This window comes from Agelaius tricolor, unplaced genomic scaffold, assembly GCF_023055355.1.
Source record: "Agelaius tricolor isolate 1412-34295 unplaced genomic scaffold, bAgeTri1.0.p SCAF_6, whole genome shotgun sequence".
In the NCBI taxonomy this organism is placed as follows: domain Eukaryota; kingdom Metazoa; phylum Chordata; class Aves; order Passeriformes; family Icteridae; genus Agelaius; species Agelaius tricolor.
This window is the reverse complement of record NW_027269266.1, coordinates 1,230,230-1,253,165: the sequence shown is the minus strand read 5'-3', so window position 1 is coordinate 1,253,165 and position 22,936 is coordinate 1,230,230. Positions and strand designations below refer to the sequence as shown.

The 22,936-nt window shown below is 41.2% G+C and overlaps 1 protein-coding gene across 1 annotated transcript; it reads left to right on the top strand.

Annotated features, from left to right (window-relative positions):
- The first annotated feature begins 4,035 nt into the window (after positions 1-4,035).
- AQP1 (aquaporin 1 (Colton blood group)) lies at positions 4,036-22,724 on the top strand. The gene is made up of 4 exons (XM_071428490.1): positions 4,036-4,894; positions 18,923-19,087; positions 19,202-19,282; positions 20,747-22,724. Exons 1-4 carry the CDS (start codon positions 4,505-4,507, stop codon positions 20,924-20,926), a joined length of 816 nt encoding a protein of 271 aa, XP_071284591.1. The 5' UTR covers positions 4,036-4,504; the 3' UTR covers positions 20,927-22,724.
- The last annotated feature ends 212 nt before the right edge of the window (positions 22,725-22,936 follow it).

The following is a 22,936-nucleotide window of genomic DNA, read 5'->3' as shown; positions in this document are numbered from 1 at the left end:
TCTATCCAGAAAGTGATTTGAGCCCAGGAAGCAGCTTCTGAGTGTTGCTGCAAATCTGTTGAAGTTTGTGAGTGTTATTCTTGCAGGAGACTCCACCTGTGAACTACAACTTTCTGTATGTTTTCATTCTATCCGTCAGTGCTCAAATCCTCCCCATTTCTGAGATGTTTTAGGCAGGATACATGGATCCCCTCGTTCTTCCCTGCTCCATGGCTTTGCTGTCCTCTGTGGTGGTGAGAGTGGTGATGGCTCAGAGGGGTGAAAGCCCATGGGCACAAGTGGGAATTTCTGTTATCTCTGAAACTGGAGGTAAAAAAGCTTCCCTAGAACTGCTGCTTGCCTGCTGAAAGACTCATCTGGCAGGGTCACAGCATAACTAATTCTTCTCAAAAGAGGAGTAATTGTATTTTGCTGAACTCCCCCTGGATCTTTCAATCATTTGACTGCTGGACTTATGTTCATTCCTTCTGCCCTTAGACTTTGACTGTTCCTTCATCTAAGAAGGAAATTCGCAGAGATTTCATGTTAGCCAAGACTTTGACTGTTCCTTCATCTAAGAAGGAAATTCGACGAGGTTTCATGTTAGCCAAGACCAAATGTGAAGTCACTGACATTTGTTTCTTGTTCAGAAAGCAGAGATCCTGCACAATCTGATGGGTTGGATCCCAGAACAAAGCCTAGCACTTCAACAAGTACATTTGTTTTCTGAATGAAATGTTAAGGGACATTTGTGCTTCAGCCCTCCAAAACTGGATTTGTTTCACACAAAAAAGGAGTCAGCCCTGAGATCTTGGCAATGGAAAACCTATTCCTATGAGCTTGATTTTTCACTCAGCTGTCTCTAGTGTAAGTAATCAAAGAGAGGTTGGGAATACTCTGGTCTAAGTCACATGTGAAGAAACACCCCTCAGACATAAAGCTCATTTTTCTTTCTTGTTCCCAACAGATCTGTTCTTAATTGCCTGTCCTAAACATTGACTTAAGTTGGGCAATCATCTCTATTTCTAGAAAAATCCCAACATTACCTTTGTGAAGTAGTGTAGGTGTATCACTTAAAGAGATATTTAAGTTTCAGGATTTTTAGTATGTTGTGGATGGAAACAAGATAAAAGGCGCAAGGTTTTGTTCTGGGTTTCTTCTTCATGCTTCTTCTTGGGTTTGGGTGGCATTTTGTGATTGGGCAGAAAAGTCCACATTGCAAGATCTTTAAAATCAGTTATTGAGTTAAAAAAGAAAATAATCTAAGTGTCAGTTCTTAATTGGATAGTTTAGTCTTAAAAGACCTTGGAACAAGAGATTGTTGGTCATTTTGTGCCTTCTAATGAAAAGCTGCTGAACTCACAGTAGTAAAACTATTTTACTAATAAAAATAATAAACACTTGAGTCCAAACATAAACTACTATCTCAAGTGCTTTCAATTCAAACACAAAAAACCCAACTTATACCACCACAACCTTCAAGTGTGATGGATAAGTCAAAACCGTGCCCAGAAAAGCTGTCTGCAGAAACTCCAGCTTATCTGATATGCAGGAAATTGGATTTTGCCCTTTTTTTTTTGGGGCTTCTCCTGGTTTTGGGGTCTGAGTGTACTTTTTTTACTTTACCAAGCTCCAGGGTCTTTGCCATCAACCTGAGCAACATGGGATGGAGCTTGGTTTTTGGAAAAGTGACATAGTGCCCTGGGCACCAGTTAGATTTGTGTGGTGGTGGACATTTTGGGCACCAGTTAGATTTGTGTGGTGCTGGACATTTCTGAAGAAGTCCAACTGATGTGTGCTTTCTCTGCTCACATTTTCTCTCCCCTTTTTCCTTGTTACACTCACACAGTTGCATAATTTAATTTGTCCACAATTCCCTCTATTTGTGCAGAATATTTGTTCTTTTGTTGCCATCCCTTTCTGTTTCCTCACTTGGAGGTTCTTCTATGTACAGGAAAAATCTGTCTCTTTTATTTGTGTGTGTTCCCTGTGGTTGTCTTTAATTTATTTCAGATTTTTTTTTTCCTTTTCTGTCTGAATGACCGTTTTGTTGATTTACTGTGGCACAAAGTTCCAAAATATAACAAGAGAGGTTGGTAACATTTATGAAAAGACAAATGGAGAGTCCCAGAAAATGCAAGTGTGAGGTGACCAATGGGTTCCACACCAAGGTGGTGCCCCATCTTCTCCTCTTGAGGTACATTTAATGTTTGTGTTCCTCACGTAAAGGTCTGGCTTTCCTGGGCTCCTGTCTGTGGCACAGGCCAGTCAGGGATACCAAGAGGAGACTGCAGAAATCAGGGGAGCATTTTACAAGACTTCCCTGGTCTATTTTCCCACCTTCTGCAAGTTTTCCTTGGAGGGGTTCTTCCTCACCTTATCAGTACTGATACAGAGGTGGCTTGGTCATCCAGTTCCTAATTGTAGGAAGAGGTGAGTAAAGAGGGAATTTCCTGTGGACAAGGGTGACTATCTGGGTAGCTCCATCCCACAGAGGCCAATTTGGGACACATGGAAACTCTTGCAAACCGTTCACAGAGCTCTGCTGTCTCACTTCCCTGAGGTGTGTGATACATGTCCTGCCTGGGTTTTGGGCACCCTCTTGGAAGGACCAGGGAAGCTGATCACTGCAGATCTTTGTCTCAGACAGTGTTTGTAGTAAATAAAAAGTTCCACTGGACAGGATACAACTACAGTCAAGTGTATCTTATATTAAAATTCCACTGCATTCCACTATTTGGCTAAATTAGATTTTTGTTTTGTCTGTCACTTTGTTCCTCATTGAAGTCCCACTCTTTACTTTTCCTTTTTCACTGATGCAGTCCTGTTGTGTAAGTGTATCATAAAACAAAAAGGAAATAAAATTGGCTGTGTGAAAAATCAAGAACATCTGATGCCTAGAAAGAATAAGAACTTGGGTATGTCAAGCTGCAGACATCTGGGCTTTTATTTAAACTGTTTTCAGCTCTGTCACTGAATCATCTTTTGAAAACCAAATATATTTTAAAACCCCCCTTATTGGCTGTCTAATACTATCCAGGTGTGTGCTCAATTTTTTCCTTCTTCCTGGCATATTGTCCACATGAAAAAGCCTTGAATTAATTTAAGAACAATTCAGAAGATGTTACCAGTGCATTAAAGAAAGAAGAGAAAAAAGGGGAGGCAGAGAAGCAGGCTGCTTTTAAACACCCATCCTTCAAGAGTTGTGCCTGGGGAATTACCTCCTCCTTCTGGAACAGATTTTCCTTGGTTTGAAGTCAGAGCAGACCCCGGGATTTCCAGCTGGAGGCACCCACAGCTGCAGAGCAGGCAGGGATCTGAGAGCTCAGGGGTTAACCCGAGCCCTGTGGCCCAGCCCCGCCGAGGTAAAGCCAGGCACTGGGACCTTTAGCTCCGAGAGGCTCTGGCACTGCCGGGAGGTTCATTTTGTCTGCAAAACCAAGCATGTAATTTCCCTTCTCCCTTGCTGTCCCCTCTGTCTGGCCAGTCCTGTGCCCCAGCGGCAGCAGAGTCTCCCTGGAGACAGCCAGGGCAGCTGAGCTGACCTTCAGCAGGGTGGTGAGAGATGGGCTCTCCCTGCAGGACCTGGGCTAGGAAGCCCCCAAATTGGCTTTTTTCTTTCCAGTCAGGCTGGGGAAACCCCGAGATGCCTCCATGCTTGGAAGCAGAAAAGTGAAGAAATGACATAAATTTAAAACAATAACTTTTTAAAAAAATCATCCTTGGCATCCAAATTACATGCATTTAAAGCTTCCAGCTTACCACAGTGTTATGGCAGATTTACACAGAGATTAAAAATGATCCCTCACGAGTGAGCAGCAGCTCGTGTGAGCTGTGTAAATCCAAGAGTGTCCGTGCAGCCGCCAGACTTGGCATCCAAAACATCTCCGAGTCCACGGAGCCAGCAGAAGGGACATTTCTACCTTTTGTTTTTCAAAAGAAACAGAGCTACTGAAGCCTCTGGAGTGTGGATTTAGCTGTCAGTCTTATTTACTACTTTCAGCTGTTATCTGCTGCCGCTGAAGCTGAGTGTGAATAACTTACCAGCCTGCACTGAAAACTTTGCTTTCTGTTTCAGCTCCAGACAGAAATCCCATCAAAGCTTTCATCCCGATCCACACGCTGAAAGATGACACAGGAGTGAAAGAAGTGAGGCTGAAATTCCTAAGGCTCTCCTAAGGATTTTTCCAAGAATTTCAAAAAGCCTCTTAAAAACGGCGGCAGAGATCGAACGCCGTTAAGGGAGGGGAAAAGAAAAAAAAAAAAAAGGAAGAAAAAAACTTTGGCAGGGAAACAGTGTCTTACATCAATCTAGCAGTCAGCATCTATGTAGATGTTCTTTCCTCCTTTTGTGCAACACCCCTTCCCTCCTACAGACCACCCAAAGCCCTATAAATAATCCAAGGACTGTATTTTTCCTCCAGATTTCTCTTCAGACCTCTAAGGGAAAATATCAGGCAAAGGAAGGGAGAGAGGGAGAAGGGAAAGTGAGGAGGGGAGAGAGAGAGAGAGAGAAAGAGGAAAGATGGCTAGTGAATTCAGAAAGAAAATATTCTGGAGGGCAGTGGTGGCTGAGTTCCTGGCCATGAGCCTTTTCATTTTTATCAGCATTGGCTCTGCTCTGGGCTTCAACTTCCCCGTGGTGGCCAACAAAACATCAACGAGGTCTCAGGACAACGTGAAGGTTTCCCTGGCTTTTGGGTTATCCATTGCTACCATGGCTCAGAGCGTGGGCCACATCAGTGGGGCACACCTGAACCCAGCTGTCACCCTGGGGCTGCTGCTCAGCTGCCAGATCAGCATCTTCAAGGCGCTCATGTACATCCTCGCCCAGTGCCTGGGGGCAGTGGTGGCCACGGCCATTCTCTCAGGAGTCACCTCCTCTCTCCCAGGAAACTCCCTGGGGCTTAATGCTGTAAGTACAAACTTTGAATTCCTCCTTTATTTTGTTGTTTTATTTTTTTAGAGGAGAAATGTAGCAGCTGTAATTTACTAAAGACGCGGGGGTTCTGTTGGTGCTGGTGAGCTCGGAGAGCTTGGCTGTTTATTGTAGGAGAGAATCCAGTCCTGACTGATAACCAGGATGTCATAGGGATGGTCCTTCCTCCCCACCCTCATTTTGGAGCTTTAGGACATTCTGGTCATGATCAGTTTTGCTTATGTTCAGTTTTGTACACCCAGGTTGCTGAAAGGTGGCTTTTGATGCCAATTTAACACTGAAATCACTGGCAGTTTAGTGGTTCTGAGGGTCCCTAAGGTGACATGTTGATTAATGTGTATACACCAGTGTTATTTTGGCTTCTGGGAGTGTGATTAATTTTCAGTACTCAATTAATGGTTTGTGTGTACTGGTGATGGCTGCAGTGAAAACCCATGGGAGCAGAGAGGTGTGCAGCAAGAGAAATCCCAACCCCAAAGATGTGAGCAGTACCTGTTGCTTTAGGCAGAGTGCTCAGATCCTGCCTGGCAGAATCCCAGCTGCCCTTTCTGTGCATTTCTGGGCAAAAATTGGAAAAATCCTGAATTCTCATGTGTAAACTGGAGGAAAATGTGAGGCAGCTGCAGGTAACTGGGGTGCAGGTTCCAGCTCTCTCCCAGGCAGATGCTCGCATCACGCTGCCTAAAAACTGGCTGGCCACAACTCCTCCTCCTCAAAATGTCATTTTGCTGTTTTTGTTGCAGGATAATAGGAGAGAAAAAAGGATAAATACATTTCTAAACTTGAAATCAACCCAGTGTCAGAGCAGTGCTACAGCCACTGCAGGACACACAGTGCTATAAATGGAAATTCCTTCTGGTCACTTACTTGACCTGATCTCTTAAGAACAAGTACTTTACATATTTTCCTTGGCCTCTTTCTTTCAAAATATTCCTGACTGCAGTTTGTAAATTGAGCTAATTTGTAATCTTCTGCCCATTTGTTGTCACAAGGGTATTTGGGACGTAAAACTGCAAATGCAACCTCTCTTCTGAAATAACTTAGGCAAAACAGCAATATGGTTTTGCATACTATAATTTGACATTACAATTAATTCAGAACATGAGTCAAGTTTTTAAAACAGAGTAAAGTCTGATATTAAGGTGATTCCTGGGCAGCTCAGTATCATCCACCCTCATGAGTTGGCTGCTCACCTCCCTCTCTCCTGGTGCCTGCAGCTATTCCATCCTGCCAGCGCTTTGGAAATTCTGATGGGTTAACTCAAAACATTTTGAGGAAGAGGAGCAAATAATTTTATTGACTCCAGAAGGTTCTGGCTGCGAGTGTGATACTTGATCTTTTCCTCTGAAACCACTGACAGAGGGAACAGCTCAACCACATGGGACAGGGTGTCTGCCCAAGTGGTTTCCTCGAGAGGTCCAGCTGCCATTAAACACGGGAGGTCTGGTTTTGGTAGCACTTAAGCTTGGCTTTTCCCTTTTGCTTCCATAAAATCCTGATGACTGGTTCCTTCCTCTTACCAAAGCTCTAAACCTGGCCATTTGTGAAGGGGGGTGAAGCTATTCTTGCCCCTTAGTCAGTAACTCCTCAAGTTACAAAGGCAAAACCAGGCAGGGTGAAGTGTCCATCATATAAATTTTACAAATTGATCAGCAATTTCTGTGCAATGAAATAACAGAGTATGGTTTCTAAAAGCTCTGGTCTCACTGTTTGCCATTGGAAAATATTCAGATATTTGTTTCTTTTTTCTTTCACATCCACTTACAAATGTTCTGGCTGGAGGAGCAGTGGGGAGACCCCCCTGGGGATAGTGAGGGCAGCAGCTGTTCTTCTGCCTTGAGAGAGAGGAAAGGAAAGAAAAGGAAAGGAAAGCAAATCCATTCATTTCCCAGTGACAAGCCTGGAGTGCCTGGGGAGGGGAGGGCTGTGGGTCTGAGCCCAGGGCAGGGGGGAGCAGCAGCAGAGGGGCTGTGCTCGTGCAGGGCTGATCTCAATGGGGCACAGCACTGAGGTGCCTCCTCCAGCAAAGATCTGGCAAGGAGGAACCCCAGAGTTGCTTTTATTATGGTTTTTAACCTGAGGATAAGAAGGGGAGGCTCAGAGATGGCGTCCCTGCCAGCTGCTCTCTCTTCTGGCCCTTCTTGTGGATAACGAGGTGTGGATTCCCTGCTCAGAAAAGGAATAGAAAGAGAGTGCTGATGTTTGGGAAGAGGGTCTGGATGTTTGTGGCTTTGTCCTCTGTTCTGACCCTGTGCTCTTGGAGAGGTGTTTTTTACAGGAAAAATGTGGTGGGGGCAGTGTGTAATGGAGTGAGTGGCCATCCAGTGTTCCCAGTGGATACTGGGTGGGGTTGTGTGCCTGAACTTGGATTTCTCCTGCCTGGCTGCAGGTCCTGCGCTGAGGGACCAAGCTGAGAACCCATTTCCACTGGCTGCTCTCTAATCCACAGGGAATGAGGGACAAAGAGAGGCACCTCAACCTTTAGACCTGTTGAGTTGCTTCCAGAGACACCCAGCTACTCTTTGCCACGCTGAGGCTCCAGGCTTGGAAACCTCTGCTAAGAATCCAAAATCAAGTGGGATAAATCTGTGTCTTTCTCATTGCACAAAAGGAAAAAAAAATGTAAACACAATCAAATGAAGCACAAACCTCAGCCATGGACAGTACAAGGCTGAGGAGAAAGAAAGGAGGATGAAAATGCAGGATGTGCCTTTAACAGGTTCAGTATTAAGGTCTGGTTTACACTAAGACAAGCAAACCAGTCACACATTAGGATTTTGATCCAAACTGTGCTTAAGTCAACAGACATATTTTTAGTTACTTTGGCTGGTCCCAAGTAAGACATTTTGGACAGCACTCAGAGATGTATTTAGATTACTGAATCCTTTTAAGACACTTAACTTCCAATATATTTTAGTAGTGGCTTGTGCTCCAAAGTAAAAACTTTGAGAATTGGAGAAGCTGGAAGAGGAGTATGCAGTGTGTTTGCTCTTCTAAAAATTTAAATATTTTTCCTTACATCATCTTGTATCTTTTTTTTTTTTTTTTTGAAAGTTGGATTACTACACATTACAAATTTCCATTAGGTAAAGCTGTAAGAATAGAGAATACCAGATCCAAAATGCACTCATCTGCCAGCAGAGCTGGCTATTGTCTGGTGAGGACAGATCTGGAGTTTAGATAATGGAACAAACTACTCAGCACAGGCAGTTAATGACCAACAGAGAGCTCAAGCAGGAAAGAGAGGAGAGAAGAGACTTCTGTGCTGTAAAGTAACACAATATTTGCTGTTGAACAATGTTTATCTGGAGAACTTTCAGCAAACTTTTAAAAACATGGTCAGAAAATTTCTTAACTCAGGTTATTTTATATTTTTATATCTATTTTTCTATCCAACTATCTGTAGATATATATATCTATATATATATAGATACATATGTATATATATGAAAAATAGTCTGAGCTAAATATATAGGTATAGATAAATAATTAGAATTTTGTGACAAATGCAGACACCACTTCACAATTTTCACAATTTCGTAGTTTTCTGTATTTTGGCACAGTGATGAGAGTGCCAGGAAATATGTCCCCACACTCTCCGGGCTATAATTTGGAAACTATTTGAAAACTCTTCCTTTGAGTTTATGATGAAAGATATTATTTTAAAAGTTATAAGTGGATCAAAAATTGTAGGCAAGAAAAACAGACCTGAAGGTAACGTTGCTCGGGTAGATAAAGGGACAAGAAAAACAACCAAGAATAACAAATAGGAGGCCTTGGGTTTAGAAAACACCCAGTGGACTGATAAATGTTATTTGTGTAACTAAGGAGCTCTCTGGAAAAGCCAGAGGAGATCTGTGGTCAGTGGATTCAGAGGTCATTTTAAGACAGGTGAATATTCATATGGATGCTATTCCTGGAGCACGGAGAGTTCCTTGCTGCTGGAACACCCTTTGAATTTCTGCTGTGACTGGCTGTGTCTCTGCTGCTCCCTGGGGCTGCCCAGGTCAGGATCAGCCATGGCAGGGTTGGTGCACACCAGGGTGCCACGTCCTTTGTGGATAAACACCCCGTGTCCAGCTCTGGATTGCTCAAGGGCAGGGAAAAAGGAGGCCTTTGCTGTCTTTGACTCCTCGTACCAGGCCAGTATCTGCTGCTGTGACCTTCCAGCCTCACCAAAGGCACACCACAGGGCCACAGAATCATGGAATAGTTTGGCTTGGAAGAGACCTTAAAGATCCAACCCTCTGCCATGAGCAGAAACACCTTCCACTGTCCCAGGCTGCTCCAAGCCCTGTCCAACCTGGCCTTGGACACTTCCAGGGATGGGAATGAATCCTCTTTCCACAACTACTCCCACTTAGCTGGATTGTGATCCAGCAGCATCAGAACAAATTGGAACCTCAATGCTGGAGTTTTTTAGGTTTTCTTTCCTTTACTGCCTACATGCTCCATGTAGCTCATTCTGCTGCTTGGGGAAGATGAACAATCTTTTGTCTCCAGGAGAGTGGAGCAAAGGATGTGCTAAGGTATGTGGATCCTTGTCATCTGCAGATGACCTTTAGAGCATCCAGGCTGGTGAATTTTCTCCTAACAAATTTCCAATTTGCATTTCCAGTGCAAACATAATGTTGCACCAGCACTGGGAATTCCCTTTTGTGTAGTTGAGACCTGCCACACCTTTCACTGGTGTTTGTGGGATAAATACTGAAGTATTTACCCTGATGTTCCCCATTGGATGCTTCCCATCCTTTGGAAACTTCTCTCAGAGGGGATTCCCCATGGGGAATCCCACACTCCCCACATTTGGTCCACACCAGTGGCCTTCTCACCATGGGGAGCAGGGCTTGCCTGGTTGCCCTGGGTGACTCAGTGTTTGCCTTGTGATTTCCCTGGCTCCTCGTGCCTGCGCCCTACCAGCCCGTTCTCCAACCTCCAATTAAACAAAGCCAGCTCCAGTTGGAAGAACATCCAAAATAAACTGAGAGCTTGACAGTGTGAGGGGACAATTGAGTAAGTGATGCTGCTTTTCCTCTGAGTCACTGTGGAAAATTGCAGCTCCAGAGGTGCTGCTGGATGGACGAGACACGCAGCTGAGATCCTGACCTTTAGTGCTTATTGAAAAATCCTTGGATAACTTATTTGTTTTTTTCAATGCAGATCATATTTTGTACCATTCTCAAGTTTAGGACAGTGAGGAGTTTCATTCTCCCTGTCTTTGCCTTGCCTATTTTTGATCCAGGTTAGGCTTCTACTGCCAGCCTTTCCTCTGCATGCTCCAGGACTCAAACATTCACAAGGGACAAAAAGCTGCTCCATTTCTAAAATGAGCAAAATGGTTCCGGTACATGACATTGATCTGGGATTTTTATTTCTTAACAAAGACTGTCACAACAATAGCTCATTGTTCACTGTCAGTTTTTGCAGCAGAGGGCTTTTAAGGCTTGCCAGCATTGTACTGAGAGGCCCCAGGCAGGGCAGGTGGGACACAGGAAAGGCACCTGCTCAAAACTGGCCACGCTCTCAGCCTCTTTTTAATGAGTTCACACAGTGACAGCAGAAACATCTGGGCTGAGATGTAAACCTGATGGTTATCACCCATCCCCCAGAGAATTTGGGGTTATGGCTCTAATCCTTATCTCAGATCTCAGAGCTTTTTATCTGATTTCCATTTCCATGAAGATTTGCTTAGCGCCTCTCCAATAACAGAGCCGTATCCCGGGATTTTGGCAGGGAGCATGGAGGGATGCAGCAGCACAGCCTCTTCTGGGACAAGGAGAGGCCCTTGGTGCTCATCCTCCTGCAGCCCTGTCCTTTTGAGCTAAAACAGAGGAGATCAAAATGGGTTTTGTGCCAGGGGATCCAAGGATGAGCATTTGGAAAATGCTCTGCAGGCCTCAAAGGTTCTCTTCATTTATTTCTGCTTAGAAATGGTAGAAATTCCTGAAAAGGATGCACAGGGGTGTTTAAAACAATTAGTTGCCATAGATCTAAAAACATCATTAATTTGGTAGGTTAGTTAATATTAATGTTAACAAATATTAATACAAATACAAATGGAGTGGGATTTTCAGAAAATAATTTTTTCTGTGTTAGATCAACTGTCAAGCTAAGTAGGATTTAAGTAAAATTCATTTTGGCATCAGCCTTCCTGAGTGGTCAATAAACCATTAAAATTGGTTTCCTTTCCGTAGAGTTCTCTGATCACACCAAATATATTTGAGTATTCTGTGTATATTTGTGTGTTATGTGTTTGCACACCCCCAAACACACTCACACACCAGAGACAGATGGACAGAAAGATTCTTCAGATGAGATGAATCCAAATTTCAATGTTTAATCTAAATTAATTGGAAAGTTAAAAAAAAAAAAATCTAATAATAGGTGTGGGTTCTGAACCAAGATCTGACATGGCAAGGACAACAGCCCGAGAACAAATGGAAATGTCCACAGCAAGAGAATGAATATTATGGATTAAATCTGGTTAAATTGGTGCAGTGGTAAGGAAAAAAAAATCTAGGTTTTTGTAGCAGGGCTCGTGGGTTTTAGCAGTTAATGTAAACCTTCAGGGAGCTGAGAAAAACATTTCTTTAATCAGAGAATCCTAAAAAATATCACTATCTGTATAGATATTTTTAAAGGAAGCATTTTTAAAGCAAGGATACCAAACCACATCACAAGTACTAAAGGAAGAAAAGATAGCCCCTGAAAAATTTCCTGTTTGTGTCCAGAGGAAATTACCTGTTTTCTTTAGGGCAGTAGTACATTTTTGCTTGTTTGTCCATTCTCCAGCTTAATGGGGAGAATTCAGTAACAGAGGGGTCTTTACCTGGTACCACCATTGTCTCCTGGAGGTTTTTCTGGCCTGGCTGGGAACATTCTGAGCCCTGAGTATTTATTAATGTGTAATTGATGGGAAAATGCTGATCTTCCTGGCATCCAGAGCTGGGGCTGGTGCTTGACTGCTGCACATTCATTGAACTGAGGAGATCTGAGGCTGAGGCACAACATCAACCTGTTAAATCAAATATACAGAGCCTGACAGGCATCCTGGAGGAAACTATAAACAGCAGGAGGGCGAAAATGTGGCCTGAGAGCCTTGCAAGGCACAACTGGACTAGAAAGGAGTAAAGAAATCCTCTGTGTGCTTCCCTGGACGAGTCCTGTGCATCCCCTCTCTAGGAACCACTGGGAGGTGTCACAGAAAACTCAACTTTTCCAGGCTAATTCTGTGCCAGGTGGAGTCAAGGAAGGCTTTCAGAGCAGAAGGGTGGCACGTTTCATTACACATTTACACATTTACACATTTACACATTTACACATTTGCACACACAACTCCTCCTGAGGGCACTGATGACTGTGCTTGGAATGGGTAAGGTCAGGTTTGGCCCCTTTTCCTTCCTTTGTTAGGACTTCTTGCTTGATGAGCAAGGTTGGAGAAATGGAGGAGTTGGAATTGTTCCCCCAATTCCTGAAATGCGTTGCACAGGCTCAGAGCTGGTTTTTAACCCCATGGAAATGCCAAGTGTTCAATGCTTATTTATGGCTCATGAATTTTGAGAACTTCACAGATTTGCTGGAGTTTGTCTAAAAATATGAAATGAATATTACTTTAGTGGAATTGCCAACAACCATACAGTGAGGTTTCTGCAAATCCAGGTGTTATTCCAGTAACAACATAAAAAGGATGATTCTATTTGGCTCAAAATTCAGATATGCCCAAAACTCCCCACTGAAATACTATCTCCTTCTGAGCTGGTAATAGAGGAGATAATAAACAGCTCTGTGGTATAAATGAGTGCTTCAACTATTACAGAAAATTAACTATTTGCTTGGGTTTTGCTGGGAAAAGAAAAAAAAAACCAACAAAACCTCACAAATCCTCATCCTCTGAATAGAAGTTGTTTATTTCTCAGCAGCAACATTTAACAAAAAAAACCCCAAAACTTTTTCCAAGCAACTTTCCCAGAGGCACATCAAAAAAGTAAAAGTGTAAATAAAAAAAATTGTCTGTGTCTGACCAGCTGTGCTAAAAACAAGTCCAGTAGAGGAACTTTTACTGCCTGTCTTGGTCTGACATGCAAATTTTATGTGCTCTGGTTTAATACAATAATCATTCTCCCCTCTTTCTCTCCATGGCACTAAAACACAAAGCCCTGGATAATTTCTCCTCGGCCTGCAGAGGGTGGGAGGAGGGAGCTGAGCCTCGTTCCTGGAGGGTGTCTGCTGCCTAAGGAATGGAAAATATGATCTCTGCTTTGGGAATTGAATGAGTCCCCTTTAGGGCTCTCAAGGCTGTATTTATAGGAAGGATAATCTAGCAGAGGACAATGTATTTTGTCCCCAGGTTCTGCTGAATGCTTCCATTGTTGATGTAGGATACAATCCAAAGCTAATTTATAAGCAGCTTCTGAGTCCTCTTGTCATATAATTTTGAGTGAAACTCTTGAGATCTTTGCCTGTCTCTCCTTACTAAAGAAATGAGACTTTTGTACTTCCTGAATCCCTAATACTCAATTAATGGGTATAGAAACATCCATTTCAGAGTGATACTGTTAAATAGCAAGGGTAGAAGTGAATAACTGTAGTTAAGCAGCCAGGGATGAATCTCTGAATCAATTCTGACTATCACTCAAGGTTTATAGCTGTGGAGGTGTGGGAAAGACTTCCAGGAGAATAAAGGTATGTTATCAATATGGAAATCATCAAGTTCTTTTCATGACAGAGTTGGAGCTGAAAGAGTGAGAAAAGTCAAACAAAATGATAGGCAAGACAGTGGGATGTGGTTTGGAGGGAAGTAGAGATATGAATTTCTCACATCTGTAGAGCATCCCATTAAAGAACTTTGCCAGCCAAACACTTAAATGATAGCTAGTTGGCATAAAAAAGAATGATTAATATTTCAAAAAAGTGGGGGATAAATAGAGAATGAACCATCTAAACTATTGTGAAGAGTTTTCCTTATTCAGTAAAAGAAGGAAAGTCAAAGAAGGGAAATTTTAAGCTAGAAGAAAAAAATGCTGTAAGACGGCAAGAATTTACTTGAATAAAATGCTAATTTTAAGAAAAATGTCTGCCCAGGCAGACAAAAGGTAACAATTTAGGTAAGATGGTGAGGATATGAAAGGAAGAGAAGTCTCAGCCATTAAAAATGCTGTGAAATGCTGTGGCTTAAATTTTCTCCCTCAAAACCACACCAGCAGGCAGGACTTGCTCTGGTGTTTCATAAGAATGGGGAAAGCTGACATCCCCCTGCTAAAAAATAGACTTTTGCAATACCAGAGGCCTCTCTTTTTTTTTTTAATTTTTTTTTTCTGGAACAATGAGAAACTAATCCCTGTTATATGAAAGGAAGCTGGGCCCTGGAAGCTCCAGTCCAGGGCTGAGGGTTTGTTGGATGAGATGGAGCTCAGCCCATCCCACGTGGTGGAACCACCTTGCATAACAAAGTGTCTTATCCATGTAACGGGAAACAGGTTTGAACTTGATATACTTTCACTGGTAATAAGAAAAATATGAAGCCACTAGAGAAGTACACAGTGGGGTTTACCTTGGGCCAGTTTAATTTCCTGTCCCCGTTTCTTCTTCCAAAGGCGGACAACTCATAAATATCCTGTCCTAGAAAAAAAAAAAAAAAAAAAAAGAAATTTAAAAAAAAAATTCAAAAGGAAAGAAAACATATCATTAATTTGCCCAAATGATTGCTGTGGGAGGCAGTCAGCTAAACATGGCAGTTAAGGGCACTTCTGGGAAAACAAATTCTGTAGTTCCCATCTCCTGTGTGATGTTATGGAGAGCTGGAAGTGATGTGGCCGCTGCCCATATCCTAAGACATAAATCAGGTGTTCTTCTCAACTAATTGCTCTCATGTTCATGTCTAGAATATGTTTTTTGGGGTTTAACATTCTTCATTTGAATGTCTCTTGAGCCACTTTGCCTTCAATGCTTCCTTAGTTTCCCATCAGGTACATCTCAGGAGTTTTCTGAATAAGATGTGTTTTCTGTACATTTACTGAATTCCAGTAGATTTTTATTACATGACCTTGTTCAGATTCACAGTGAACTGAGGGGAAAAAATATTAATCATGGGATTGTTAAGGGTGGAAATGGTGGAATTCAGCTCATAGGAGGATGCACCTCCCTTGGGGTGTCTCCATGTTCTGCTTCTTGTCTGGGAGCTGTGAGGTCGAGGAGGAATTGCTGCAAGCTGCTGCAGCCAAGATTGATTCAGCTGATCATAAAAATGTGTCCACAGACAACTCTCCCATCTTGCCAGTGATTCAGCTCATTTCTTATGTGTGTTTCTGGTGCTTCTTCTGTCAAAACACTGACAGTAGAAATGAAGTTTAGTGGAATTATTCATGTGAACAAAAAAGGAAAAGAAGCCTATGTAGACTCTCTTGGAGATGAATATGGGCTTGTGTGTTTCATTTAACCCCTTAGAGCATGTTTGGTTCCTTAAAGCTCTGAATCCACTCCTCAAGTGTCCCAGATCTGAAGCCTGAAAAGCTCAGGGAGTTGCTGTGCTGTTCTCTGCCCTCTGACAATTTTTCTGTTACCTTAATGAGGATTATTGGACTGCAAAGAGAAGATGTCAAAGATTTCTCAGCAGATGCATCAAGGTACCAGTACAGGGAAAAAGGCAGTGTGGGTACAGATCACTGGAAAGGGTCCTCTGCACCCCAACACTGCACTAGAAGTGTTTGTGTCTCATTTCAAAGCATTTTTTGTCTATTTAGGAAGCAGAGATATTGGACACCTTGTATTTTGGATATTCTCAGCAACAGAATGGCAGATGTTAAGAACAGCTGTTGATTTTTAGTCAGGTCTCTAAATGTGGTACTGCTTCCTACTAAATTCAGATTAAGCTTTAGACAACACTGAAGCTTCTTCTACAAAATCTTCCACAAAAGTTCAAACTTTCCTTAAAAACCTGAATAACATCAAGAAAACACAAGCAAAGGATGACAAACTCGTGTTGGTTGTGCCTCCCTGGTTCTGTCAAGAACTTCAAAGAGCAGATTCAAAAGGTGCAAAATGTTATCTGGGTAAGACTTGCAAATCCACTGTGAATGGAGATGATATAAATATAAATATAAATATAAATATAAATATAAATATAAATATAAATATAAATATAAATATAAATAATAGGTACGTGTACATTTTAACTTGACAGAAGGGAATGTACCTTCCCATTCCCTTTCTAAACCTTTTCTGGGGTGTGCTTGGGATGGTGAACCCCGGTGCTGTTCCATGTGTACCATGGATGGTCCAGGCTGCTGCTGCAGTGAAAATTTACCTCTGATAAGAAGGCAAATAAACATTCTGTTATCCTACACTTACACACTGCAGATCCACAGGCCCCAGCAAAGCAGGACATCCAAGGTTTGCCAGGGTTTGTCCCATTTTGGAGCATGGCCCAGAGTCCTTGCTCTCACAGGAGAATATTAATGTTTCTGGCAGGCTGTGTAAAATTACATGGCTGGAGGAAAGCAAAAGGTTTCCTATGATATTTCCAGGTTTTCTTTGATCCCACTCAGCCCATCAATAGGTGTTGATTAGCAGGGAGAATGACCTCAAGTCACGTCAGCTGTAGGATGTATTTTTCCTGGAGGGAAAGGAAGAATATGATTTCCTCCTCTCAAAGATAATCCTTATCACAGGTTTTTAAAGAATAATTTTGCTCTTATTGTCTTTTACAGAAGCCCTTCAAGTGAAGGGAAAGCCCAATGGCTGGCCAGTGTTTAATATCTTAAAATGTCAAGGCTTTGTCAAATGCCAACATTGATGTGTCACACATCAGCTCTGGGTTCTCTGGGGTTGCATTATGTTAGAAAAGAATTTGGTTTCTTATCTGCTTTTGGGCATGTGCACATCAGTCACTTATTTGCTACCTGGCTTTTAAGTGTGGCCATTTGGCCTTCCAAATGTGAGATAAGATTTTCCAGAGGGTACATAGTCCACATGCTTAAATTGGTTTAGATACAAGGAAACACACTGGAAACCTAATTTGTTGAGAGACAAAAATCCCACAGTTTCTACAGTGAAAAAAAGTGTTTATTTTTAAAACTTACAAAAGCAATAGAATTTTAATTCAGAGATATCAAGTGTGAATTTCTAGATCCTGCAATTTTCAGTGCATCTTGTATGGATGCATTTATGTCAGACTCACACTTCTCACATGTAAGTGCTAATAATGAAAGGTTTCATTAATGGAGTTCAGTTTCTACTCTGTGGATGCTGAAGGAACCAAAATACCCATCCTTTCAAACCAGAATTCCCTTCTATTTGTGAATAAACTACTTCCAACTCAGAGGATATCACTCCTGCAGGTTAAAGAACAAGCTATAAGAATACATTATTAGTGTTTCAGAATAGCAGGCTTTAAAAATCAGATTTATGCTGAGAAAAGTCTCAAATGACTTTTTTTCATTGCTTAGGAATTTGATATTCAACTTTGTTACAGAGAAGAAACAAGAAATGTGAACAGCACCTGTGGAAAGTGAAATAGTTCAGTTAACCATCTTTAACTTTTAAGGTTTTTCAAATATTAGCTTTGGGGAAATTAGGGCATAAACCACAAAATCAGATTAACAGCAGGATTTCCCGTGGTTTCATTGTTCTGGACAGGTCACAATAACATGTAATTATGGTTTTTTGCCACGAATGACCCAGCAGTTTTTAATGCAGGGGCTCTGACAGATGTGATAACCCACTGATAGAACAAATTAATACAAGTTTTGCAGAGTTTGCTTCCTACTCTGAGTCACATTCTCAGTTCTCTGACCTGTGGCCAAGCTCATGTTTCATCCCATCCATTCAAGTGAGTTATTTCTGCTTAACATCAAGTTATTCAGCTCAGTAACACACTTGCCTTGACTTAATGGAGACACCACTGAATACAGCAATTGAAAGCAGAACTCAAAACTTGTTATAACATCAAATGGTTTACCTCCATGGTTTCTTGTTAGGCACAAGTTCTTAGCAGTAGTCCTGAAATATGGCAGCATTTCTGCTCTGTAATGTCCATTTCTGTGAATCACCATGGTTTCAATATGCTCTACAGCACTTACAAGAATCTCTGCTGATTTCATGACTAATAATTCCATTGGAATATTTATCCCTGACAGTTTCAGTTTTTCTAGATAATCCACTTCAGCAGGAAATTGAAGCACTCCTGTCAGCCCCTTGGGATTCCTTAACTGGGGATTTTTTTAAAATGTATCCCAAGGAAGTTAAATGAGCTTCAGTTTGAGTCTAGGGAAGCAAAAAGCAGTTCAGCTGTGAGTTAGGTGTTTAAGCTCTTTGTAGTCAAATGAGATCTATTAAAAAAAAAAAGGACTGAGCTTTCAAATGATCCCCTTCACTTCATCAGGTGAATGGATCTCATCTCCACTGACTACACCATTATCTGTGCAAATTAGAGATACATTGACTAAATGTTAATATCTAGAGAGGTTTTACATACTTTTGGTCTTCTGTCACATCTACCAGTCCCCCATAAACTCCATGGAAATCTCAGGGTATTTCCGTGGCATGTTAATTTACAGTCTAGGTGGAACATTAATATCTTTAAATATTAATGTGGAAGTCCCTGAAGAAATGAGTGTCTGTCCTAAGGCACCAGGGTTCACTTCTGAACAGTAAACTCTGCTGAAGGTGTCTCTCTGGCTGATTTGTTTCTCACCCATAGATCATTTCCACTCTCACTGTGCCCAGTGGCTGAGTGTTCACTTTGGCTGGAAGAAGCAACCACTCAAAAAAACCCAAACAACTGCTTATGCCTAGGCTTCAGTACAGCAGGGAGTGTTCCAAAACTAACTTCTCTTCAATTTTTTCTATTTTTTCCAATGTTTCCCCCCCTGCTGAGCAAAAAAGAACCCCAGGAGGGAAACGGATGTGCAGGTTCATATTGAAGAACTAGATACCACAGAACTTTGTTACACTGCTTGAGGTCATGCAGGAATATGAAATAACATTTTCCTTCTTGCCTCCATGCAGCTTTCAGAGGGAATCAATGCAGGCCAAGGGCTGGGAATTGAAATCATTGCCACCTTCCAGCTGGTGCTGTGTGTCCTGGCCACCACAGACCGGAGAAGGAACGACGTCTCGGGATCGGCGCCTTTGGCCATTGGTCTCTCCGTTGCCTTGGGCCATCTTCTTGCTGTAAGTTTCAGCCCTCAGAGGTTATATCTGCCCTCTCCCACCTCGGCGTGGGCCAGTGAGATGATGGGGAAGCTTCATCTGTGCCTCACCTGTGGTTCTCTTTCCACCTCCTAGATTGATTACACCGGCTGTGGGATTAACCCAGCCAGATCTTTCGGCTCAGCGCTCATCGCCAACAACTTTGAAAATCACTGGGTAAGTTGAGTAAATTTGTTTAACTCACGAGAGGCTCTGCAAACACATAACCTACAAGATCAGAAACATTTCAACACCTATCATTAGGAGCAAGTCAGAGAGTTGGCATTTCCATTTCACCTAACAAAGAATATTCTCCTTTAAATCCTGACCACCCTCAGGCAAACAAAAAGTCCTCAGGCTCGTTCAGTCTCTGTACTTAAAGTAATACAGTAGATTTTCTTTGGTTTGTTCCCCTTTATGCTTATTTATTTCAAACATTTTAATTGTTTAAGCCTTATTACACGGAATCCTGTACTGTGCATTTATTGTTTAAATTAAATTTGTAAAGTGCTACTGCTTAATTTAGAAAGATTCTTAAGCAGGTTTATAAACTGAAACAGATCATCCAATATTTAAGAGCTAATAAAATGTTCAGCATCTTAAAGCTGAGTGTCTGCTTATGTGTTTTCAAGGATAAGTGCTCTGGAAACACTATAAATTTTTAGATTATTCCTTGTGTTTAAATGTGGTTAAAATGAGGTTCTTCACAAAAATTTACTTATTTCACTAAAGCTCAATAAAGAGGGCTGATATAAAGTTGTAAATGAACATGTGTTCTTGAATATATAAAATGGGGCTTGTTCCAACTCTCCTACTCATGATTTTGGCAGCCAGTTACATAGGCACAGGTGGAAATTTAGTGGTAATACAATGGGGTTGTGAAAATTTTGGATATAGATTCCATTTTCATCTAAAGAGTAAAACATAAAAGGAGGATCCTGGGGAAATTTTGGCAATGTCTACCACTTAAGCATTATTATTAGGACACAAAAGGGAAGTAACTAAGTGAGGAGCTGATATTTTCAGAATTTCATAGGAAAATTATTATCCTTTGTAGATACAGAAGAAGATAGATGTAATAATTTGTGTTAAACTACTGATATTATGGAATAAAAGAGTTTCCAGACTCAGTAGTGCTTTGGCCTTGCAAAGACTTCAATATCTTCTGTTATTTCCAACAAAATCAACTTGTCTACTAAAATCCTTTTATTACATCTCCTTCTAAATTTTAATTTTCTTAAGTGGTTAGGCCAGTTCAATCACAGCAATATCACCAGCTAAGCAGCATCTAGGGGTAAATTAAGCCCCTAATTAAGTCCTCATTAAGTATTTCAAATTCACCTATCACTGGAATTTAATAGAAGAATGGAAACTACTGCCCTGTTGTTTTAGAAATTAAGCTCCCCTGCCAACTCTATCTGGAGTAGCAGAGATGTTTTAGCAGTAGGCAACTGATTTTAAATATCACAATTTGACAGCATGGTCACAGTTATTCACCTCTCATGGTGACAAATTCCTGGTGTTATGTCATGTGGTTAAATAAACATTCAGGTGGACAGGCTGCAAATTTCCCTGTGAAAATCCTCAGAGGAGCTTCAAATGCAGAAATACCCGATGCAATGGCTTGGATTTCTATTCCAGATTTTCTGGGTTGGCCCAATCATTGGAGGAGCCAGTGCTGCCCTGATTTATGACTTCATCCTGGCGCCCAGAACCAGCGACCTCACCGACCGCATGAAGGTGTGGACCAGTGGCCAAGTGGAAGAGTATGACCTGGAAGGGGATGATATGAACTCCCGGGTTGAAATGAAACCAAAATAAAGAAGGGCATGGAGAGAGGGAAAAAAAAAAGCAAAAAAAAGCAAAAAAAAAAAAAAAAAAAAAAGCAGCACATTGGTTTCTGAAGATTTTATCAGTGTTATAGACTCTTTGTAAACCAGCAAGCAGTACTTTGTTTTTTTATTTCAATACGGTTTTCCTTTTTTTATTTTTTTTTTCTGCCCCCAATCTTAATAGCATTTTTTATATCTGGGGTTTTTCAATTACAGAGTCTTTAGGTTGAGAAGTCATGATATAAACAAAATGGGGTGAAGTTTATTTAGGTCACCTTTGCACGACCTAAATAAATAGAGCTGAAGTTTAACCCTTCCCTTGGTACCACCCAATTTGAGGTGTATTTAGCAGGGGGGGGATCCCCTACCACATCACTCAGTAATGATAAATAATTCCAATGACCAATTTGTTTCCTGAAATAATAGATATTGACAGAGAATCATCTGTACCAATAACAGAGGCCTTACACTTGAAAAAACAGTATTTATACAAAAATGCAAGGCTGGCATCTAATGCCAGCAATGAATGGGAAAAAAAAACCAGTCTCAAATCAGTGCTCAAAAGCATCTTTTGGAAGGAAAAGTTACTAAAGATTAGTTGCTATGTAAAATTACCCATAATTTCCTAAATGATTGATCATCTTTGAGAAAAAAAGGGCCAGAAAAGTAAGGCAGGGTAAGAATTTCCAGAGTCACAGGATCTTTCAGACGTTCTAGTGTTTCATTCTCCCTAAACTTACATCCAGCTGCTTGTGAGGGAAGAATATATGTGACCAAAAAAGAAAAAAAAAAAGATATTTTAACTCCTGGGAAGTAATAACTAGAATTCAAATTGGAGAGTAGCAACAATGGCAACAAGAGCGACATGGTGCCAGTGTGCAAACAGGATCTGATGGTTGCTGTGACTACTCTGCTTTTGTTCACCTTGTGAAATTTATCATGTGATTTAAAGCAAAACAAAGAGAAAAGAAGTCCCCTTTCTCTGTGACCCTTTCCCAATAGCCAGCGCTGTGACATTCAGGGACCACAAACAGATGAACACACGGTTTATTTTCTAATGAGGGACAAATACATACCTGTAAGTCCATTTGGGGGGTGGTTGCTTTGTTTTTTATATATATATATATATATATATATAAATGTTTATATATATGTTTTATACAGAAAGCCTAGTGTACTGTTTTGTAAGAAAATAAGAGCATAAAAAGACAAGTGGAAAGAATTGCAGCAGTGCTTAGCAAAATAAACGACACTGGAAATGAGAAAGAAAATTAACAGTCTAAATGACGTGGAAGATTATTTTCTGTTTAAATTTGTGTGTGTGTGTGCTACTTATGATTTCCTGAGTAACCCAAATCATTAGCTGGTCTTACCTACTAACAATAGAATATAGTTCAAGCAGACACGTGCTGATATACTTGTTCTGCTCTAAAAAAATTTCCATAAGAAATGAGGCCCAGAGGAACTGACAGAAAATCAGCACATTCCAGCATTCAGCAAAATCCCCCAGAGGTAATGGGATGGATTCTCCTCCCTGAGAGACAGTATGGGATTGGGAGGTGAGGTAGGATTGGCAGAGGAATCTGTATGGGTTGGATCATTTCATCGACTTGAGCAGATGGACAATGAAAAAAGAATAAAAATGAAAATTACCAGCAAAATAAACCAGAATATATTTTATCTTTCTTGTCTACATTTGGTGTGCTATCCCATGTATTGCCTATGTATATAGAGCATGATTGGATTTTGGGGTGGTTTAAAAATAAACAAAATCAGTTGTGCTAACATATGAGCTGTTCATGATTCTTCATTTTTAATTTGTCATGTAATGCAATTAAATTTTCTGCACCATTTTTCAGGTGCCCACCTGTAAGCCTGCCAATTTCTGCTTTTCCACTCTTCACTTGATGCCTCTCTTTAGGGAAGATGTTCTTTGTTTTTATGGCAGGCAAAGCAGATCCTCAACTGGAAGTGAACTCTTCCAAATTGTACTTGGAAA